General features: G+C 33.3%; 1 protein-coding gene across 1 annotated transcript; it reads left to right on the top strand.

The window, feature by feature from the left end:
- The first annotated feature begins 3,410 nt into the window (after window positions 1-3,410).
- On the top strand, window positions 3,411-21,979 carry LOC127166913 (SAM pointed domain-containing Ets transcription factor). Its single transcript, XM_051112612.1, has 6 exons — window positions 3,411-3,655; window positions 14,752-15,202; window positions 17,453-17,650; window positions 18,691-18,738; window positions 19,717-19,851; window positions 21,024-21,979. Exons 2-6 carry the CDS (start codon window positions 14,758-14,760, stop codon window positions 21,200-21,202), a joined length of 1,005 nt encoding a protein of 334 aa, XP_050968569.1. The 5' UTR covers window positions 3,411-3,655; window positions 14,752-14,757; the 3' UTR covers window positions 21,203-21,979.
- The last annotated feature ends 311 nt before the right edge of the window (window positions 21,980-22,290 follow it).

Here is a 22,290-nt window from a genome sequence, read left to right as displayed (position 1 = left end):
TAAAACAGATTTGTGAAAATTACGTAATCTAGGATCTAATTATAAAACACCTGTCATTGTAAAGACTGAAAGTATTGTTTTCATCCGCGTTAAATTTCAATATGGCGTCTAACCGTTTTAGTCCTAAACGGTATTTAAAAAATGACTCGTTTTTCCAAATTGGCGCCAAAATATCGTGAACTATTGCGTTCAATATCCATAGCAACAATGTGCTGAGCGCTTAGAAGATTGACAAAAACATAATTATTGACATAACTTCTCATTTTTGTTAGATATACATAGGAATATCACAACACAGCGAGTTTTTAACACTAGATAGTTTTAAAAGACGGCACAGCTGAAAACCCTAGCATATATTTACAAGCTAGGCTACTTTACAGGTTTAACTGCTTTATGAACTTGTGTACATCTATAACAAAGTTATAAAAATTGGCGGTATTTATGTTTTGCGATAAAATGTCCGATAGAGATTCGGCTTAAACTGTTCTGTTGCTGAGCTGTTTGGCGCCAAGTTATGCATGCAATCTAACCTTTCATTTCATTTCGCTATACTATAACTTGTTAGCTATACTGCGTTATACAACAGTGCATTGCAAGTTTCGACATTTAGCCTAATCACTTTAAGATTTTGACGCCTCACCTTAGGTGATCCTAGTTTTGTGCATGACTCACTTGAGTATCTGTAGCAACAAGTTTTAGTTTAATTCAACCCTATACCTAGAGGTGACATTTTATAATTATCTGCTGTTTTAATTCGGCAGGCTAATGTGTTTGTTTTTTCAATCCACTATTATAATAACTGGCCTATTTTTTAACGTTTTATGCTAAAATCGATGTGTAAATCCAGGAAAACCAAGGAAGGGAACTAATTAAGAAGAAACTGGCCTGGTATCTGTTTAAGTTCACATGCAAGTCTTACCCTGATGTTTATCAGTATAATTTTTTTTGGAAATCTGCCCAAAAAGTGACTTCTAGTGAAACAGTGGGTTTAATTTAAATGGAAAGCAATTGTACATAACTGTTTTCTAACGTTTTTAACATTTTTTAATATATTTGTCATCCTCAGATTTTAGTCATACAGTTATTGTGACATTTTGTGAGTTTAGTTATTACAAATGTCTTTCAGAATGTATTCTGAAAATTTGAATGGGAAAATTTCTGAATTAATACCACAACATATATTCTCCATTACTTGGTTAGCTAATTTAAGGTATCAAATAAATTTTTAACTCATCAAAACTTCCTAATTGACAGCTTTTATGAAGGTACATACAGATAAATAAACTTATGCCCAAAAGGCACTATTCCTAAAGCTTTCAACATCCATCATGGAGAAGTTTGATGGATTATGGATTGAACCCAACTCAAACTCTGGGTTTCATGTGCGCAGTCTCTTTCACAATGAGCCATTGACAGCATCAAGTGAGTTCTAGGTGTGCACGTTCTGACAAATGGCTCAACTGAACTTCATCATAAACGGACACCTTTGGCTGTGGCAGTAACCTTTCTGTCCATAAATGGTTATATAGTGCATGAGAAAGTTGTTTCAAAGTAAGACAGTGAAGAAAGCACATCTTATACCTGCGGTCTTTCTAACTGCCATGCAAATGAACCCCCTCTGGGAAATGTGCTAGACAAACAAAAATACAGAGAAGGAGCGCAAAGTAAACCTTTGTTTGGAGCAAGACATTCCACAAGTTTCCCAATTGTTATCTTAGCAGTTGTCACTCTTTATAGTCTGGAAGTAACCTGCGTTAACCTGGGACATTCAGGGATGGTATTATTCAGCATCTAGACTTTTTTTTTTTTTTTTTTTAAGTAAAAGTATCTAAACATCCTTAAAACAGTATAAATTTACAGTTTACATTTATTTTATCCTGTTGCATTGGCAGGTTTCTTCACAGCCATTTTTGCAATGTAAAAATTATCAGGGTTTTCTGAAGAAGTCTGTGGATAGCATGTAAAATGATGGTCTGATATCCAGTGTTTCTCTCGCACACTCGCCGTCTTTATTTTCTATTATCAATAAAGACTGTATTAAGTACGTGAGTGTGGTTTGCATTGGTGTGTCTGTTTAACTGTGCAAACATTATGGCATGCTGCGTGCTTGCAGACGTATCATCAGCACATTGACGCACAAACTCTCACACTCAAATGCGCAGAAATATCAGGAAATGTTCTTTGTGTTTTGCATCATATCGCCTTCAGCAATATATCTGTACCATAACATCTGCTCACAGATAAATATAAAAATAAAAAGAAGTCACATATTTCTATACATGCATCTTTCTAACAGATTTTTTTTATGTAATGCAAAAACTGCCTTTTTCATCGAGTTATTGGGTGAGATAAAACCTCATGAAAAAATAATTATATTTTGCATAAAGAAGAATTATTGTATAAAATTACTGATAATATTGTTTAAAAATGTTATATAAATTTCTTTATGCAAAATATTACTTTCCTATGGTGTGTGTGTGTGTGTATATATAAAAAAAACAGTATAGAATATTTTTATGCAATGTGTGTGGGTGTGTGTATCCTTTTTATTGTGGGATGACATTTTTATTTTTGACCATTTCGTAAATAATTGTGCAGAAACTTTTTATATAAAATCATAATTATAATGACATTTATATATATGTGTGTGTGTGTGTGTGTGTGTGTGTATGTGTGTGTGTATCCTTTTTATTGTGGTGTGACATTTTTATTTTTGAGCAATTCGTATATAATCCAAATAAAAATTCTGTATATTTCACAGAAACTCATTCTATAGAATTATAATAAAGATAATTAATTTCTGTTATAATATCTTGTGCACATATAACAATAAAATAAAAACTATTAAATAAAAATTTACAAAACAACTAGGCCATCTTGATATATTTTATAAAACCTCATTAAATTAAATTTTGCATAAAGAAGAATTATTGTATAAAATGATTGATAATATTGTTACAAATGTTTAGATTTTTTTTTGTGATAGAAATACAAAAAATTATATTAGATAATACTAATATCAATAATTTATAGAATACTTTTTATGCACTGCATGTATGTATGTATTTATCATCTTGTGATCTTATGCACAAAAAAAACTATGGACTGAAATTAAATAAAAATTCACAAAACAACTAGGCCATCTTGCCTTATTTGCCCCTGATCATATTTCCCCTAACTATTGTCATTTAAGATTAAAAACCGGATGTCAGACATTTAATCAGGCTGTTCCTCTGTTAACTGTGTCTTTCCTCCATTGAGGGTGGGGGTTAGTGGTCCACAACAACGGACTGGCATGTCAAACGCCTTCAGGCTGGGAATGGGGCTCTAAGACAATGTTTACACAGCTTAATAAGGCCTGTGTATAAAAGTGCGACGGGAGTCAATGAAGCAGGCATTCCTTCACTAACTCTTGCTTGAAGTCTTGAGCACACCCACATCAGGTGCACTCACACACATACACACACTCTTGTCACTAACAGTATTAGTCACTGAGGTTAGTAATGTGGCACTCCACTATTCCAGCTTGTCGCGTTCCCTGTTGAGTCTGTAGGAGGCCTAGAATTAGACCCACATTTGAAAAACAAGCAGAAAGCAAAGGAATCAAGAAGAGGCCTTCCTGATCGCACCTGCAACCTCGTCTTCACCTGGACAGGTAAGTCTGCACAGCTACCTCCTATCAACCCACTTTCAAGGGCAACAAACCTGATGTTACCGCTTAGGTATATTTTATCTGTATTTAAAAAGGAAAAGCTAATATTTTGTGTACACGGCCAGTCAACAGTTTCAGACAGATTTGACTGAATTTATGACATTAAAAAACCTTCTGCTTATGCAGCAAACAGTGAACGTTCACAGAACGTTCTGGCAAGGTTCTCTCAACATTATGGAGAAATACTCTTCCAGTAACGTTAATTAATTCAAAGTTAAAACATAGGCAAAACGTTAGCACAAAAGTATTATTTACGCATTGTTTATGGAATGTTTTTCTTGGATTTTTGGATATTTGTCTATGATGGTTTAGAGAACATACAAAAGTCCCGTTGCCATAATGTAAAATCATATACGTGTTAATTTAGCCTTAAACATTCAGATAAAAGTTAAGATAAAAATTATTTTTAAACATTTTAAAAAATATAAATTCAGAGAATGTTTTCATAGCTTAATGGGAACGTTAGCACAACGTTCTTAGAAAATATTTTTGTAAATTAGTTTTGGCTATACCTAAACTGTGGCTACTGACTGGTAATGACATTTTTGTGCAGCAAAACACATAAATGCATTTGTAAATATGCGTATTTTAAGTTCTCTAAGCAACCAAGCTCGTATCATTTATAGATGCTGAAATGAACTCGATGGCTCTGAATGCACCTGTTCTAAAGCTGACACAGTTCACCTGTCGTTCACATGCGATGTGTCCTTATTTAGAAAGAGAAAGGGAACATGTCTCAAAAATTAAAAGGTGTAAAGCTCCTAGGTTTTCAAATGTCATTTGGCTGGCCTCCAGAACACCACCAGCAAACCACAAATGACTGTTTTTTTTCCCTGAAGGGAAAAGTGCAAGTGACTTGTGCTCTGGCTGACGTCCAAAATCCTTCAGAAGAAGAAAAGAGCTCAGTTCCCAAAGGCAAATGTAAAGTTTCTATTGATTTCCACTAAGGCTAAGCACAGTATTGTGACTAAGCTGAAGTGTTACATTGTATTACTGACTGGGACTAAACTGATTATTGAGATTTGTTGAGTTAGCTTACAGCAAATGTCAACTTTTACTTAAAGTAATAGATCAAGAATCTTGTGTTGCTCCATGACTTCCAACTTCCATGAGTTTCTTTATTCAATTTTTTTTTTATTTGTTTATTTCTTGAGCATCAAAAAGCATAATAAATGAACCATATATGTCCATATATGACTCAGAATATAGTACACGAGTTGTATGAATTACTTTTACACTGCAAACATTTTATTTTATTTTTTTACTTTTCTCATGTATTTTTGTTTTGCTTTCCAGTACAAATATTTAAGTATTCTTGAATCGATATACATTTACTTTATTAAAACAAGAAAAAAACATCTGTTGGTGGGGTAAACTAAATAATCTTAACATGTTGTATATGTCTTTAAATATCTTGAGATATTTTACATAAAACAAAAAAAACATTTATGATACTTTTTTGCCATTTTTGAAGCTTGACGATAATAATCATGGTTTGCTTTTCATTATATGGAATATTTTCTCAAATTTTCTGTTCATTCGGGTTTGGAACGACACTTTACCTGAGCTATTCTTTTAAAAATTAGATATTTGTTTCCAATCTTTTGGTCGCAGTATCAAATGAGATTGACAAGTAGATAACCTAATTGAGACGTCTGAGAAAAACTGGCACAGGTACATCACACCTGCTCTGGAGGTCGAGGAAGCAGAACAAACACGTTAGCGGAGGAGAATAAATGTGATGATGAGTAATAAAGAAATCCCCTATACGATTTCACTTGAGCTTAAAGCTCCCTGAATGAATCAGAGATACTTATCAAAGGTTGCTGTCAGCGGTTGAGTGACTTAATATGGCACTTTGCATATCACCATGCCATGCCAGTTTTTGTTCAAACAGCTGGGTGCGTTATGTTTGTAAAGAAATTACGGCAAGATTTTCAGAGTCTTGCAAGATAGATGATGATCTTATAATGTCACAGGGCAATGCAACAAATTTGCATTTTCATTTTATGTCAGTGAAAGACGAGCTATAGCACCTCTGATCTTTAAAACCATAATTTCCTTACTATTGTGGGCTAATAATTCCGATCATTTGTAAAAAAGTTTGTTCATTAATAAACACAATAGCAATAATATTTATATATGACATATTTAATCTTTTACATAAAATATATTTTGTCTTTTCATGAACCCCCAAAAACACTTTAGACACTTAAAACACTCAAAAATGTTGGATGTCTTGAATGTTTTGACATTAGAGTTTTCACACTTCAAACAGTTAACCCTGGGTCATTCTAAACCCATGTAAACACAATCCTGGGTTATCTTGTTTCATGTTTCACACTGTTCATAATTTACCTGGGGTTATCAATTCATAAATAAATTCTGGTTTCACACTGTAAGTTCCTAATTTTTTTGCGATGTCAGTGTCAGACTGGACGAACGCTGTTTACATAACGGCTCCATCGTATCCTCATATTATATTTTGCGGCTGTACTATCGGTACTATCAGCGTTTTCGTGAATGGACTTTTCGGACGACAAGGTAAGAAAAAACTTACCTTAATTGAAACGGTTTCCGTCATCATTCGACATTTTCCCCTCAAAACGCCGCAACTACTGTTTACACAACCCGCGTTTTTTTCCGTAACCGTTAAAACCACTTGAACATGAGTGGCGCGATGGACCCTTTTCACAAGCCTGTGATGACGCGTTTTAACGGTCATCATCATCATAAATCCTTTAAACTTTTTTATATTTAGATTTTTAAAAATATGTATGTGCATTTATAACACTATATTTTGTATTATACCACCTTTTTATCAAGTTACCAAAAAACTAGTTAATTCTGTGCCAGGGTGTTTCTAATACCGTGTCTATGGGAGGGACGGTAAATTTGACATTGTTCTCCCTTCTGACTGCTGATATCAGTCTCTCTCAATTTTTTTTTCTTTTGAATGAAAGTCGTGAAAACACTATCGTGTCGTTTTTCTTTTGTTATTTGAGCAAATGGGAATGCAAAAAATATATTTGTGGTACTCTCCCATTCACCTCTATCGGATTTTACCCAACTATGATGACTTCTGCTATGAGAAACCCAGAAATGTGAGAAAGGTCCATTGGCTGTAGGTTGCTAAGCATCTAGCCGTAACATTCAACATTGCATCGTTTCGTTTGTCACCGCAATATCGGGTTAAAGCCGCAAAAGTGTTGCTAACTACGCTAACTACGCTTCTAAAAGGGCTTTTAACACATTTACATTTAATACTGGTTATTGTCAGTCTAAACCTAGCTTTTAACCCCAGCTAAAAAAGACTTCTGAGAGGTCTATTCATGCTAAACTTGATAGTACAATACATAATACGAGACAGCCTAAACACGTTACGTGCTGTATTTGTCCAATCAATGACACTGACACTGCAAATATGCAAACAAGAATGTTAACCTGCGGTTTAACAATTTACTTCCTGAAAATCATTTTATATGGTAATTACCCAGCATTCGTTGTTAACCTGGGGTAAAATAAGAGCTGTGTGAAAGGTAAATTAAGACCAGCGTTAACTATTTCAAGTGTGAAACGCAGTGTTACCCAGGGTTTAAAACAACTTAGGGTTAAGCTCAGTCTAAAAAGACATTTCTGTTCATATCACACTGTTCATAATTTACCCACGGTTAACAATCAATTAATAGATGTTAATACACTTTACTTTCACAAACATTCTTTTTTGCATATTTGCAACGTCATTATCACTGACTGGATGAAGGTAGCAGCACTCGGCTTGTTTACATAGCCGCTCTATTGTATCCTCATAATATATATAGTCGACTGCACTATCAGTTCCTAAACTGACTTTTCAGACGAAGGTAAAAAAAAAAAAAAAAAAACCCTTAAAGGGGTCATCGGATGCAGAGTTCACTTTTTTTTGTTTGAACATTAATGTGTGTTGGCAGTGTATGTACACATCTACCCTATAATGACAAAAATGCATGCAGTGGTTTTTTAATTAATCTGTAAAAATAATATCCCCTTTTTCAAATCGAGCCATTCTCAGATGCCTGTCAGTGTGGCATCACACCGACAGAGGCCACTCCCACGATAGTTGATTGACATGAGCATCTTACCTCAGACCCGCCTTAAGTCAGCTGTAACAGTTCGACCTCCATTTCGATGGCGGAGCAGGGATGTAACTTAGACAAGAATATCTCAGATCGAGCAATTGCTGGATGTAATAATGAACATAGTGGTCGTCATTTACTCCCAACATCTGAGCCTGAAGATGCAGTGGATTACGTTTGTGAAGGGAATGCACGTCCTGATCTACATATATCCGTCTATGTTCGCGCAAATCATTCATGATCCGGCTTCACCTACAGCAGAAGTGAGTATAAGGTTTTTTTATGAATCTCTGCAATCACCTTTCCTAATAATGTGCAACTTAGCAAGTTTCGCAACTAAACGTGCTAAAGTAAACAAGCTCGTCACTCCACAATGAGGAGAGAGGGGTTGGGTGTGCAGAGCTCATTTGCATTTAAAGGAACAATCCCCTCAGAATGGGTTGATTTTTGCAGAGCTTATTTTGACATGGTAAAAAGGGTGTTGTTTTACACTACCATTGAGAATTTTTAACCAAAGTATATTATAGACTTTTCATTAAGACTCTAAAGAATCAATCAACTTGTAGAAAATGGGCATTCAGTGACCCCTTTAACTTTAAGCCAATTGACGCTTTTTCCATCATCATTTGCAAACGCTGAACTGTTTATACAATCCGCCGTGTATCCATAACTGTCCGAAGGACTTGAAAATGAGCCATGTTATTGGCTGTAGGTTGCTAAGCATATAGTCGTAACATTCAGTGTTGCTTTGTTTCATTTGTCACCACAATATTGGGTTAACGCCACAAAAGTGTTGCTAACTAAGCAATCCCTGCTTCTAATAGGGCTTTTAACACTGCACTTAACCCTTGTTTATCGTCAGTCTAAACCTAGCTTAACCTCGGCTAAAAAAGACTTCTGAGATGTTTATTCAGGCAAAAAGTGATAGTATAATATATATGAGACTGCGTAAACACGTCACATGTTGCGTCTGTCCAATCAATGACACTGACACTGCAAATGAGAGCCTTAATAGAATGCTTATAGGCTAAATACTCAGCACTGGTTGTTAACCCAAGGTAAATTAAGAGCTGTGTGAAATGTAAATTAAGACCTGGGTTAACTATTTCAAGTGTGAAAAGCCCTGAAATTACAAGTGTGAAACGCATTGTTATCCAGGGTTAAAAGAGTGTTTAAAATGACAATAACCCAGGGTTAAGCTCAATCTGAAAAGCCATTCAGTCAATTTTAGGTGTGCTGTAAGGCTATAAGCAAACGTTTTGACCTTCAAGAGTGTTTTTACTGGTTCTGTTGATGGTTTTTAAGAATCAGCCAGTCGTTGTGCGACACATCACTGGAGCTCAGTCATATGGTGGGGGAGCCACCACACTAATTGCTTGTAATGATTGCCAAATCTTTTATGTCCTTATGATGTGAACAAGCCGAGTATTGCGCAGCTGTTGTTGAAACCGTGCAGCTGATGGAGCATTTCTTCCAGTAAGAGACGTTTGCTGTGAGCACGGCATGTGCGCACTGATACGCAACCTAGCAGACTCATTGAGCGGTGAGACTTGTTATTAATAGGTAATGTTTTGCTATTTTACTGAGCTGTGCTGGTTGCTATGTCGGGACAGATTCCAACATGTAGTAAACATATAAAGAATACTGGATGTTTTATTTTATTATCATTAGCATTTTCTTTCCTGTATGCTTTTAAAAGAAGTGCACCATGCATAAATAAAACACAATAATAAAAGCCTATATTAGGACAATTATAGTTGTTTTCTTTCTGAGATTTTTTCTTGTCTTGTTTATTATTTTATTTTATTTTTTCAATCACTTTAAATTATTTTTCACTTTAATTTTTAATCACTGTAATACAATGATAAAAAAAATCTTTTTATAACCTTTTATTGTTTTATTATCATTTATTTTCTTTCCTGTATGCTTTTGAAATCATGAAACCATGATGCATAAATGAATCACAATAACTAAAGCCTATATTAGGACAATATATATATATATTTATTTATTTATTTATTTTGTTAATGAGATTCTTTCTGGATGTTTTTTTCCAATAATTGTTTACTATTTATTTTATTATTATTCTTAATCACTTTCAATTATTTTTCACTTTAATTTTTAATCACTGTAATGCAATGACAAAAAATAACTTTTTATTGCCTTTTGTTTATTTTTTTATTACCATTTATTTTCTTTCCTGTATTGTTTTATAAAGAAGTGGACCATGCATAAATGAGTCACAATAATAAAAGCCTATATTGGGAGAATTATAGTTTTTTTAATTAGATTTTTTCTTGTTTTTTTTTTTTTTTCAGTAATTGTTTATTTTATTTTATTTTTTAAAATCACTTTAAATTATTTTTCACTTTAATTTTTAATCACTGTAATACAATGACAAAAAATAACTTTTTATTGCGTTTTATTTTTTTATTATCATTTATCTTTATTCTTTCCCTGTATGCTTTTTAAAGAAGTGCACCATGCCTGTCTTCTAGTGTGAGTCGCTGATAAACAGTGGTTATTTAGCACTGAATGCTGCTGACCTGGCAAATCGAGCGGCTCTTAACCCTTCCAAAATGAATTTTAGAGTCTTTAACCAAACTCATTTAAGGATCAGTCATGGGCCTAATCCCGTGCCTGGGGAGCGTGTTTGCATCTCCTCACCGCTGCTTTTTCCTCGCTGGCCAGAGTCAATATGACTAAATGTGCCTGTCTAATGGGCTTATCGCAAGCTGTTGCGAGCAGGAGTGGACACTAGGTTACAGACTTGAAACTAAGCTGGCCCCAAAAGCACGCTCCAGCTTTTTCCTTGGAGAAGAGAGGGAGGGGGATGTGAAAACAGCAGGCGTTTGGAGATGAGAACAGGGATTCCAGGAAGGATAACTTCATTTCCTTTAGGGTTTACTCCAGGCCAGCTTCAAAGATACGGTTCGGGGCTTCAGTTTGCGTTTGCATACAGAGATGTGAAAGAGCGAGAGACAAACGGTTTGACCTCTGACCTTCTGCCATTCCATCACCGCATCCAACGTGATGCATGCAGCAGCAGCACTGCAGTTTTGACACTTTTTACTACTTGAAGTTTTGACAATTGAAACGCTTTTTAAATTATGCATTTCAAAGATCTCAATAAATAATGCATTTCAGATTTTCATCAAATTTTTCATAAAACAAAAATAAATGAATAAATATATTTACTTTACAAAGATCCAATAGTTTCAATATTTATTGATGGTAATGATGCCGATGCTTAGTTCTTTTTTTTTTTCTAAAAAAAAAAAACGACAAAAAAAAAAACTAAATAAATATAAATATAAAATTACAAGTTGCTCACAAAAATTACCAGATGAACTGAAAATTGCAATATTAAATTCTAAATAATAAAATGAAAAATAAAAAAAAATGATTTAAGAAATTAATTTAAAAAAATTAATACAGATAATAAATAAAAAATAAGTAATAAGTCTATATTAGGACCATTACGATCTTTCTTACGTCTTTCGTTCTGGATGTTTTTTCCAAAAATTGTTTATTTTATTTTAATTTTTTACATTTTATTTAATTTCATTTTTTAACTACTTTTTAATCTCCTTTTATAAATATTTAACATGATGCTGTTAAATATTTATAAAATATGATGGATTTAATGATGCTGATTCTTTAGTTTTTTTTTTTTCTAAAAAATGAATAAAATACAAAATTTAAAAATAAAAGTACAAATTGTACACATAAATACTAGATGAACTGAAATTTGCAACAAGTCTTTATCAGGACAATTATGTGTTGTTTTTGTTTTTTTAATGAGAATGAAATCTGACTTTCTTTCTTTTTTTTTTTTTTTTTAATTGTAAATAATTTAAATTGTAAGTAATTTAAACTTTAATGTTAGTTAACATGAACCCACAATTAAAAACTTTTACTTAAGTGTTAATTATTCGTAGTTAGTTAATTTCAACATTTACTAATGCATTATTAAAACTGAATGAACCTGAGCTAACACAATCAATGAACAGCTGCAATTATTATTAATGTTTAAAAAGCTTAATTTATTGCTCATTTTTAGATGTTAGTCAGTGCATTAACTAACATTAAATAATTGCAATTAAAAATGGGGATTTTTTTTTAAACTATCAATTATATAGGAGAATTTAAATGCCTGGGACAGGGGACAAGCTCAAATTATGGCTAGTGTAAAGCTTTTAAAAATGAGGGGAAAGTCAGCTGAGAGACATAATAAAAGGTTTAAGCCATTATAATCCATCCTTTTAAAACTTGAATGACTGTTTTCTTATTATACCTCGTTTCCTCTGCTATTGCTGGGTGTGGAGCAATCTCACCATTTTATGAATGACGGCAATGGTGTGTCCAAACAAAGGGAGGCTGTCCGAGAACATGTGGTAGATGGCAAATGTCCTGTGGACATACGTTCTAATGACAACAGATTACCGACAAACGCGCCTTACTCTCCATCTGTGCCGTGAACTTTAAATCAACAATTATGGCCATATATTTACTTATGAAGAGAGGCTGCCTGACAAATACCCTCACAGGATCTATATATGAAACTTTTATGGCAATCAATAAAACATATGAAATCCAAAGCAGTGCAGAGAGGAAAATGTCAATGCAGGATGATGCAGAAATCAGAGATGTGGTTGCGTGAGTCACCCACATTAAAGGAGAAAATTTGCTCAAAAAATTAATATTCTGTCGTTCCAAAGCTGTATGACTTTCTGTCTTATGCAAAACACAAAAGAGCAGCATTTGATTTTGAAACGATGACAGAATTTACATTTTTGGGTGAACTGTCCCTTTAAGACCGGAAAAAATACTTGTGAACCATCAGTTTGTAAATGCAGCTATGACATTCGAACATTTAGTGTGTCCAAATTACAGCTGTACTCACTTGACCAAAGCAGCCTTTGTTCGTTCCGACAGCATCTTATTCCTGCACCGTTCTTCATGTAATGTGGAGGCCCTGACAAGACCTTCATAATTTATGAAGTTCCTTGTTTCAGTCACAGGGAATATTTTACAACTTTTCTGCATTCCTCTTAGATTGCCCTAAGATGTATTTTAATATTACACAGCCTTCATTCAAAGAACAACTTATATTTTTAGGAAAGGTTCAGTGTCAGCATCGACTACACATTTGCATGATGGTAGAGACTTTTGCAGGGGAAAGAACCACTATTTTATTTAGAAAAAATAAAATATAGTGTACATCAGTGTTATTTTTGTATTATTTATATAATATTAAAGCATTTATTATTTTATTTAGCTCTTAATTTTTTTTTCAGTTTTCTTTTTAATTTTAGTTCATTTTTCATTTCATTTTCTAATTTAAATATATATATATATATATATATATATATATAAACACAAATAATTAATATATTAATTTAAGTTAGTCGCCAAGGCAATATTTCTAATTTGTTTTATTTCCATTATATTTCTTTTTCAATTACTAAAAACACTTTTATTATATTTAGTTTTTAATATTTCTAATTAATTAATATTCTACTTTAGTTTTAGTAATTTAATATTAATAAATATTTAATATTTATCATCAACACACAAAAAATGTATTATTTAATTTATTTAAATTAGTTGCCAAGGCAATATTTCTAAATTGTTAATGTTTTTGTTTATTATTTATATTTTGTTTCTATTTTATTTCTATTTTTTAATTACTAAAAACACTTTTAGATTTTGTTTTTAATATTTCTAATTAATTAATTTTCTATTTTAGTTTAAGTAATTTTTGATTAATAAATAAATATTGAATATTTATAAACACACAAATTTATTTATTTAAGTTAGTTGCCAAGGCAATATTTGTAATTTGTAATTTTTTTGTTTATTATTTATATTTTTTTATTTCCATTTTATTTGTTTGTTTTTTTCTAACACTTTTGTAACATTTAGTTTTAGTCATTTTATATTAAATAAATACATATTTACTAAATAAACTTAAATTAATAATTACTTAAATGTTAAAATATTATTTTATATTAATTAAAACCTATACAAAATATATACATTTTTCATCTGTTATTAATATTTTATTACATCTTTATTTCAATTGCTGAAATTTTTAAAACCGCTTTAGTTAACAATATCAATGGTTTATATTGATGAATATCACTATTTTGACAGCCACATGTGTAGATATGAAATATAGTGTCCTAACAGCTTGTCATTCATGTTCTTTTGCTTGTTTTTCCTGCAATATTTCTTCTCATTTCACTTTAAGCCATATTTCATCTTTGTACATGACTGTTTCAAGACAAACTGTTTGAGGAAACTCTTGCTTTTTAACCGGTAGTTTGTCGAAGGCTATTAGTTCTTCCGAAGCATAATGATCTTCCAGTGAACTTGTAACCTGAGCTGTGCTTTCCTTCACGCAATCTTCCCACCTTTATATCTTTACCTCCTGGCCATTGGAGATGGCTATCAGCTCCAGCCCCGCCTCTCCTGCCATCCTACATCTGAAGCATCTTTCCCTCTTTGCGATTTGATTAAAAACTCATGCTGTCACAGGAGACAGGAGACCGGCGACGGCACCTTGAAAGCAGTCCTCCAAACTGCTGCTTTGCTCCAGTGTCAGCCGTCATTCTGTACAAGTGACCCATGAGTAAGTGACTCAGTCAAATCCAGTTTGCTTCCCCCATGCTGCACTGACTTGCTGCGTTCATTCCCATTCGTCCTGGAAGCCTTAAAAACAGAAACAGCATCACTTAGGCTCAGTGTTTTCTTCGGATAGCATGAGTTGGTTGGTTATGGATCACCAAAACGTTCAAGAACCAGCAGTTTGCTGAACGTTCTGGTGTACGGCTGCCCTTTCACACCCAATATAGCCATAAAACTGGATAATATTGAGCTGTATGGTATAATAACATCTCTTCTCTTTAATTTCCACAGTAGACAATGGCCAGTCCTGTCCGAATCCAGTCAGACAGCGCTGTTCTTCAGCCGCCGCACTCCACAGGCTTCACCGAGAGCTCGCTGGCCCTTCTTAAGCGAGAAGATGGCTTGGAGATGGTCGAGCACAAACCTCGTCTCGACGGCTCGGACCGAGGACATCCGGGACTCTATCTGTCCTGCTTCGACATGCTGTTCACCGAGGACGCCGCCTGGCTGGTGAGGGTGTCGGATTCGTCCGCACCCGTGGGCGTCGGGCCCAGGCTGGAGCCGTGTCAGGAACCGGAGCAGTGTCCGGTGATCGACAGCCCTGGGCTGGGAGCCTCACCGCTGTCCCCTACTCTGGAGGAACAGGTGGAGGAGAGATCTCTGGAACAGGTGCAAAGCCTGGTAGTGGGAGAAGTTCTGAAGGACATTGAGACAGCTTGTAAACTTCTCAACATCACACCAGGTGAGAGAATATTCATTTTCTGCTGGATCAGAATCATTCCAATTAAAAAAAAAAAGCATATATATATTTAAAAGAAAATATTATTAAATATTCTTTTATATTAATTAAAAGTCCTTTCCTTCCTTTCTTTAAAAATAATTAATTAATTAAAAATTATATATATATATATATATATATATATATATATATATAAATAAACACACACACATATATATAGATACATATATGTGTGCGTGTGTGTGTGTTTTGAAAGAAATTGTTATTTAAATATTAAATATTAAAATACTTTATTTCCTAATTAAAAAAATAAAAAATAAATAATAAAAGAGTATATTATGCAAAAACAGATCAATTCACTCAATTGTCAAATTTTCCAAAATAATGTTTTTTATTTTGTTATGTTTTGCTGTGTTAGCTGTATTTTTTTAAATTAAAATAACTGCAGTTTGACTGAGATTAATTGGAATGCACAATGAAAAAACATGATTTTTGAAAATTGTTAAAAACTGTTTTTGCAAATAAACTCATCAAATACATTTATTGAACTATTATTTAAATTATTTAAATAAATTATTTAAATAATTTTAAAATATACACATTTAAAAAAAGAACATTAAATAAATATTAATATATATATATATATATATATATATATATATGAAGAGTTTATTTGCAAAAAATCCTGTTTTTTATTATGATATTATCATGTTTTTATTGTGTTTTATTGTGTTAGTTAGCTGTATTTATTTTTATTTTTTTTACTTTTTTAATAAAGTTAATATGTATGAATATTAAGAGATTTAGGAAATACTAATTTAATTAAAAGATTATTTTTTATTACGCATTTAAAAAAAAATCAATACATTTTTTAATTAATTAAAAGTAAAGAAATAAATAAAAATGTATATATTGGTCTTTTTTGGTGCAAAAATGTCTTCCTTTCAATTTTTTAAATATTTCTGAACTTTAGATGTTTAGGCAAAAGTAACATGGGGACATATTCAATTTACAGTTAGAAACAGGTGTGAACACAGAATTCAGAATCAATTAAGATTAGATTCAGACTGTGATTCTATGCATGTTGCTCATGTTGCATGCAAGAAAAACATAGGGAAACTCTGATATACAACTGTAAAACGATGTATACAGTTCACATTAGTATTCACGGAATGTGATTTTATGCATAAGGCAATAAATCCTAATTTTAATCTGAGAAACAATAAAGGCCAGATATTAAGAATTTAACCAAGATTATACAATCTGAAATGGCAAATTTAGGTTAGATTTACGAATATTTCTTTAAACGTATTTTTTTTAATAAAGAACCATATTCAAGCAGCTATGTTAGTACAATATAATAAAGATACGATGAAAGGCATATACTGATGCCAGATACGGTCAGATGTTTGACAGCTGTTATAAACTGAATTCAGATTTTGTTTACATGAGATTCACATTATAATTCAATGCATATTGATGCATATTCACATATAGCAGAGTGAGACATGTTATGGTCAAATATCTCTGTAAAATACATTCAAAATATGTTTAGAAAAATACTTCAACATGAAATAGCATAACACACTCATGATGCATCAGCTGACAGGCGCAGCAGTAAAACACAACGTGCTATGATGATCATGACACATATTCAAATAAACAACTCGCCATTCATCACTCCTGTTCAATGTGAGTGACAGACAGATCTGAGTTATGATTGAGCCATGCAAACAGTCATAATGAAACTGTTAGGAAAGGTCTTTGACTCCACCAGCCCTGAAGGCAGCTGAAAGCATATAGACCAGGATCTGCCTAATCCTCCGGAGTTTCACTAATGTGCCGAGAGCTTTGTTGCACTACCTTTCCTTAAGGACATTCAAACCCCTCCCGTATAACGATGACGAGCAAGCAAACATTCAAATATGACACACAGATATTGTTTCGAAATATCTGTGCATCTTAATACAGCTCATAATTGGCAGCAGCATGTCACATTGTGACTGATTTGTGGATTTGTCAGTATTTTACAAGTACATTTATGCAATTTGTGGTATCATGCTAAATTTTGTGTCTTTATAAAGTCACACCACCTTACGTAAACACCCATCCCCACTGTTTGCTCTTCTGAATGGCGCTCTCCTTTGCTAAAACGTTTCAAAACAATTGCAGTCTGTCCAAACAGAACTCTGAATCCCAACAGTGTCAGAGATGGCTGGGCAATCGCTTATCTGCTCTGATCTGATCTTTCAGACCCGATGGAGTGGAATTGTGGGAACGTTCAGAAGTGGCTGCTATGGACGGAGCATCTCTACAGGCTGCCGCAGGTTGGAAAGGCCTTCCAGGACCTGGATGGCAAAGATTTATGCTCCATGAGCGAGGAAGACTTCCGACAGCGTTCGCCACAGTGCAGCGAAACGTTACACGCACATCTGGATATATGGAAATCAGGTGAAATACAAATAGTCTGATCAGTGTGTAATGAGTTAAACTACTTACTACAGTACATGCAAAGGACTGTTTGTATTCAGGGTTGTGCAAAATTCTGTATGTATTTGATTAACCACACAGGAAGTTGAATAGGAATTTAAATTTCAAAGAAATATAACACAGTAAGAGTGTTGTTAGAGTGACAACTAATTTTTTTTCTTTCTTTCTTCTGAGATTGAGATTAAACTATATTAAATTAAAATAAAATATTAAACTTAAATTACTTAAACTTAATTAACAATTAATTAAACAATAATTTTACAAATTTGAAATACTTCTAAAACAAAAAAAAAAAAAGTAAAGCTAAATGTAAATAAAAAATAATAAAATTATGACAGAAGCCCAAAATAAAATGACTAAAACTTAAAATAAAATAAAAAATTAAACTTAAATTACTTCAACTTAAAAATTAAAAAAAAAATGTAGATTAAAATTAGAACTTTTGCCTTGGAAAATAACTAAAATTATTTTTAAAACTTTTTAAAAATGTGAAATAGTTCTAAAACTGAAATAAAAAAGTAATGCTAAATATAAATTAAAACATACTGAAATTATAAAGACAAAAGCACATAATAAATTTACTAAAACTTAAAAGAAAACAAAAAAGAAAACTGAAAATATAAAAATAAATATTAATAAATACTACTATTACTACTGTACTATTTCACAGTGACACAACGGAAGATTAAAAAAAATGTCTAATAATTTTGATTAATAATGACAAATAATTTATAATAATAATTTTTTAAGACCCACTTCTCTAAAGTAAGAAATATTGTCAAAACAATGAACATAGATTGTTTTAAACAATACATAGATAGTTAGATTATTGTTAAATGATAGATTATTACTAAATAATTATTTAGCATTACAAAATACAGCAGACCTGTATTTAATAATCCTGTTTGAAATTGTATTTTAAACTCACAAATTGTCTCACAACCCTGAATGTTTGTATGCAGGTGTATTCATACTATATTTCTCATTTTTTGTGCATTCAGCTGCCTGGATGAAGGAAAGATGTTCGGGTGGAGAGACCAGGATGAGAGGTACGTCACAGCAAACTACACAAATAATACCAATATACCTTATAAATACACCACAGACAGAGACAGACCATAGTACTAGTGAAAGCAAAGGACTGACATTGTCATGCAATGATTAACCTGTTCAGATGAGATCGATTAATGACAATAAACAAAAGAGGTTATCGTGAGATACTTCCCATACTGAATTTTCTTTGAAATTTATATCACAGTACTATTCAACAAGTACTCTGGCAATATCATGGTACTTACAATCTTCATAAACCTTATTTCTATGGAAGTGCTATTATTATTAACTAAAACTAATACTTTCTTGAAATAAAGCTGAAATAAAATAAAACGTATGTAGTATTGTGATAAATTAAACTTATTTTATTTCAGTTATCTACCAAAGCAATTTTTGTGTAAGCTAAAGTATTGAATTATTAGAACAAAAACTGAAAAATAAATTTAAAATAAGGCTAAATAAAAAAAATAGAGACAAATAGAGATGATGATGATGATGATTATTATTCAATGTACATTACTAAAGCTTAAACGAAAATTATAATGAAAGCGGACACTATAAAAATAAAGCAAGTTCAAAATATTAATAAATACTATAATGTCATATGTAATGCTAGCACTGTTCCATGACAAATATGACAAATGTACTACAGTTTCACTCCATTTAGCGGGGAGCAAACAAACTGTGTCACAAAAGAAAACAAAACAAAACACTCCCATTGTAATCAATGCAGGGATGTGAAACGATTGACAAAACATGCTTGTGTCACGCACTTGCAGTCCAGACAGTCTTATTGATTTTTGAGTATTTTCACATGCTTGCAGTTTAGATATAAATGTATTTTTATTTAAAAAAAGGATCGCTCTGACTATGATTTATTCTGACTAAATTCTGTTTTTTATTATGGCTTATTACTTGAAATGTAACTATAATGCTATACGTGTGTGTGTGTGTGTGTGTGCGTTGTCTCACAGAAGGTGAAGAGCTGTGGTCCGAAGCAGATTCGTCTTGTTCTGGTCAGCCGATCCACCTTTGGCAGTTCCTTAGAGAACTTCTCCTCAAGCCTCACAGTTACGGACGCTGCATCCGCTGGCTGAATAAAGAAAAAGGTACGGACATGACAGCTCTCCTGCACAATAATGGATAAAATGGATGCCGATGAGTCTGTAACAATGGGTCCAGACCTTTTGGATGGTTTCCATGAATGCTTTAAAACAGTGGATTACAAGAAAAGCATGCTGCATTCTTAAATAAAGCAGCTCTGGTTCTATTAACATTCATGGAACATTTCCATTGCACAAAACATTCTTTAGAGTGGAAAAATGTTCTTTAGATTCTTTAAATGTTCTTAAGTCTATGAAAAATGGTTGTTTTAAAGGTCTACTTACGTGTTTTAAAACGAATTGACAAAACAATTGAAACAGCAAAAAACAGGTGGGGCATATCTAGTAGTCCCGCCCCTTTTTTTAAAATAGCCAATGGTGTTGCGTTTATATCACAGAGCCGTTGGGCTCGATACAGCTGCGTTTGACAGCGTATCATAGCCACAACCTCATTCATATCGCTATAAAATACATTTTGCGATACATTTTGTGGTCTACGCCTCCGTGGTATCGCGTCTCTGGACCGGAGCATGCCGACTATGTGCGTCCTGCGCATTCATTCGCCCCAACATATAGACTATTTTCACTGTCTGAATCGTTCCGTATCCCTATATAGTGCACTACGTGCCAGTCAACATACAGAAAACACAATTTCTGTGAACAAGTGACCAATTTGAGCCGCAGCTTCAGCGTGTGTTTATAGTGTAGGGGGCGGGACGCTTCGTATTCTAGAGAGCATTTGATTGGACAGAAAGTTTGATGAGACGCTGAAGTGCAGGGTGATGTCATCAAAATCGTTAGACAGTTCTAAGTGCTTATTATCTTGTAAATGTGAATTTTGTCATTGTTTTGGAGCACACTAGCTTACAGTAACCATAAGGCTAACATATTCATACGAAAACCCCAAAAATTTCATTTTTGAGTTCATTGGAATTGAATAACTATTCATAGAAAGGTTCTTTGAGGTACCATTAATAGTTTTCTATGGAATTTCTGTGAAAAGCCCATTTTTGGAACCTATTTTTAAGAATGTGTGATGGAAAAAGGAGATTATTGAGATTATTAAAATGTTCTGTACTTGTCCAAAAACATTGTAGTACCATCCTGCTATTTGCTGTGTTAGTAAAGTTTGTTACCGAATGCCATAATGGACGTGTTTTGGATGTGTGTCTTCACAGGGATCTTTAAAATCGAAGATTCGGCTCACGTGGCTCGTCTCTGGGGTTTGAGGAAGAATCGACCGGCTATGAACTATGACAAACTCAGCCGCTCTATTCGGCAGTACTATAAAAAGGGCATCATCCGCAAGCCAGATGTCTCGCAAAGACTCGTCTATCAGTTCGTCCATCCGGTATAAGAGAGATAGCGAACTCAGCCACTGAGACCAGAACTTTATGAACTGACAAGCCCTCCTACACATTTCCTGAGACTATTTCTGGGTTTTGCATGACAGTGAAACCGAGAAAAAATGTAAGAAAGTTCCAAGATTTCAGTCATTTTCTATGTATAAAATATATTAAGTCCAACATGTACTTGCACTCTTTTAAAAACTCTTGTGTGTCTGTATAAACGTAGTATCAGCTTTGCACTGCTACTTCCTGTTACTTTAAGAAAAGCCTGTCAAATAAATTATGATGTTTAACAGAAGCACTAAGGTTGAAATGAGAGAGATTTAGTAGATATTCTTCGAAGTATGTTACAGGTTACTCGCAAGGTCTGCCTGTCATCTAATACTCAGCGTGTGAGTCCTGCCAGCGTGTCTCTGAGCAAACCCTGGTTTCCCTGCCCATGATTTGCAGTGGAAAGACTCGAGTTTGCGTTAATCTCTGGCTGCCACCCAACAAACATCCCCCTTTTTCTGGTTTGTGATTAATTGCACTGCAAACCTTTGAAGTCTGCCCATGTGAACTTTCTTCACGTTCTTCAGTAATCGTCCACCTTTGCACGCACCTCCCTGCTCACGTCAGCTTTCATTCTGATGCAAATGAGGGCTTACCGTCGGCTCGTGGATTTTCAAACACTGCATTTGTCACTAGTAACGGTTAATTGACAAGTTTAAGTCAGGAAGTCCGAATTTAGGGGAGAAAGTCATTTTGAGCCTAAAGGAGGTTTGGGTTTTGTTGTGGCTCTTGTATTTTTGTAAACCTCTATTGTGAAGTCTAATCCAGAAGAGTCACTTGATAACAGTTGTTTTTACTAATCCCGGCATTACGAAATATTACTCACTTATATCAAAGCCGAGAGGTAATTTTTCATGTACATTCAGTTGTTGTTCCTCATGCATTTTGCCTCAGATTCTTTATTAAATATTCTTTTTCATTTTGCTGTGTCCTGGATATTTCACTTGATCTTTTACAGTTAATCATACAATCATTTTAATACTACCTAAGTTTTTGGACATGGTACTATAGTATAATTTTATATCAAAGTATAATTGAATCTATT

The sequence above is a fragment of the Labeo rohita genome, chromosome 6, assembly GCF_022985175.1.
Source record: "Labeo rohita strain BAU-BD-2019 chromosome 6, IGBB_LRoh.1.0, whole genome shotgun sequence".
NCBI lineage: Eukaryota > Metazoa > Chordata > Actinopteri > Cypriniformes > Cyprinidae > Labeo > Labeo rohita.
The sequence above is the reverse complement of the archived record's forward strand: the minus strand, read 5'-3'. Positions and strand labels throughout refer to the sequence as shown.

Bases quoted from the DNA above. Each gene is read 5' to 3' on its own strand.
- LOC127166913 (XM_051112612.1), top strand. From the start codon at position 14,758: ATGGCCAGTCCTGTCCGAATCCAGTCAGACAGCGCTGTTCTTCAGCCG. The intron at 15,203-17,452 runs GTGAGAGAATAT...CTGATCTTTCAG, and splicing joins ACTTCTCAACATCACACCAG to ACCCGATGGAGTGGAATTGT. The intron at 18,739-19,716 runs GTACGTCACAGC...GTTGTCTCACAG, and splicing joins TGGAGAGACCAGGATGAGAG to AAGGTGAAGAGCTGTGGTCC.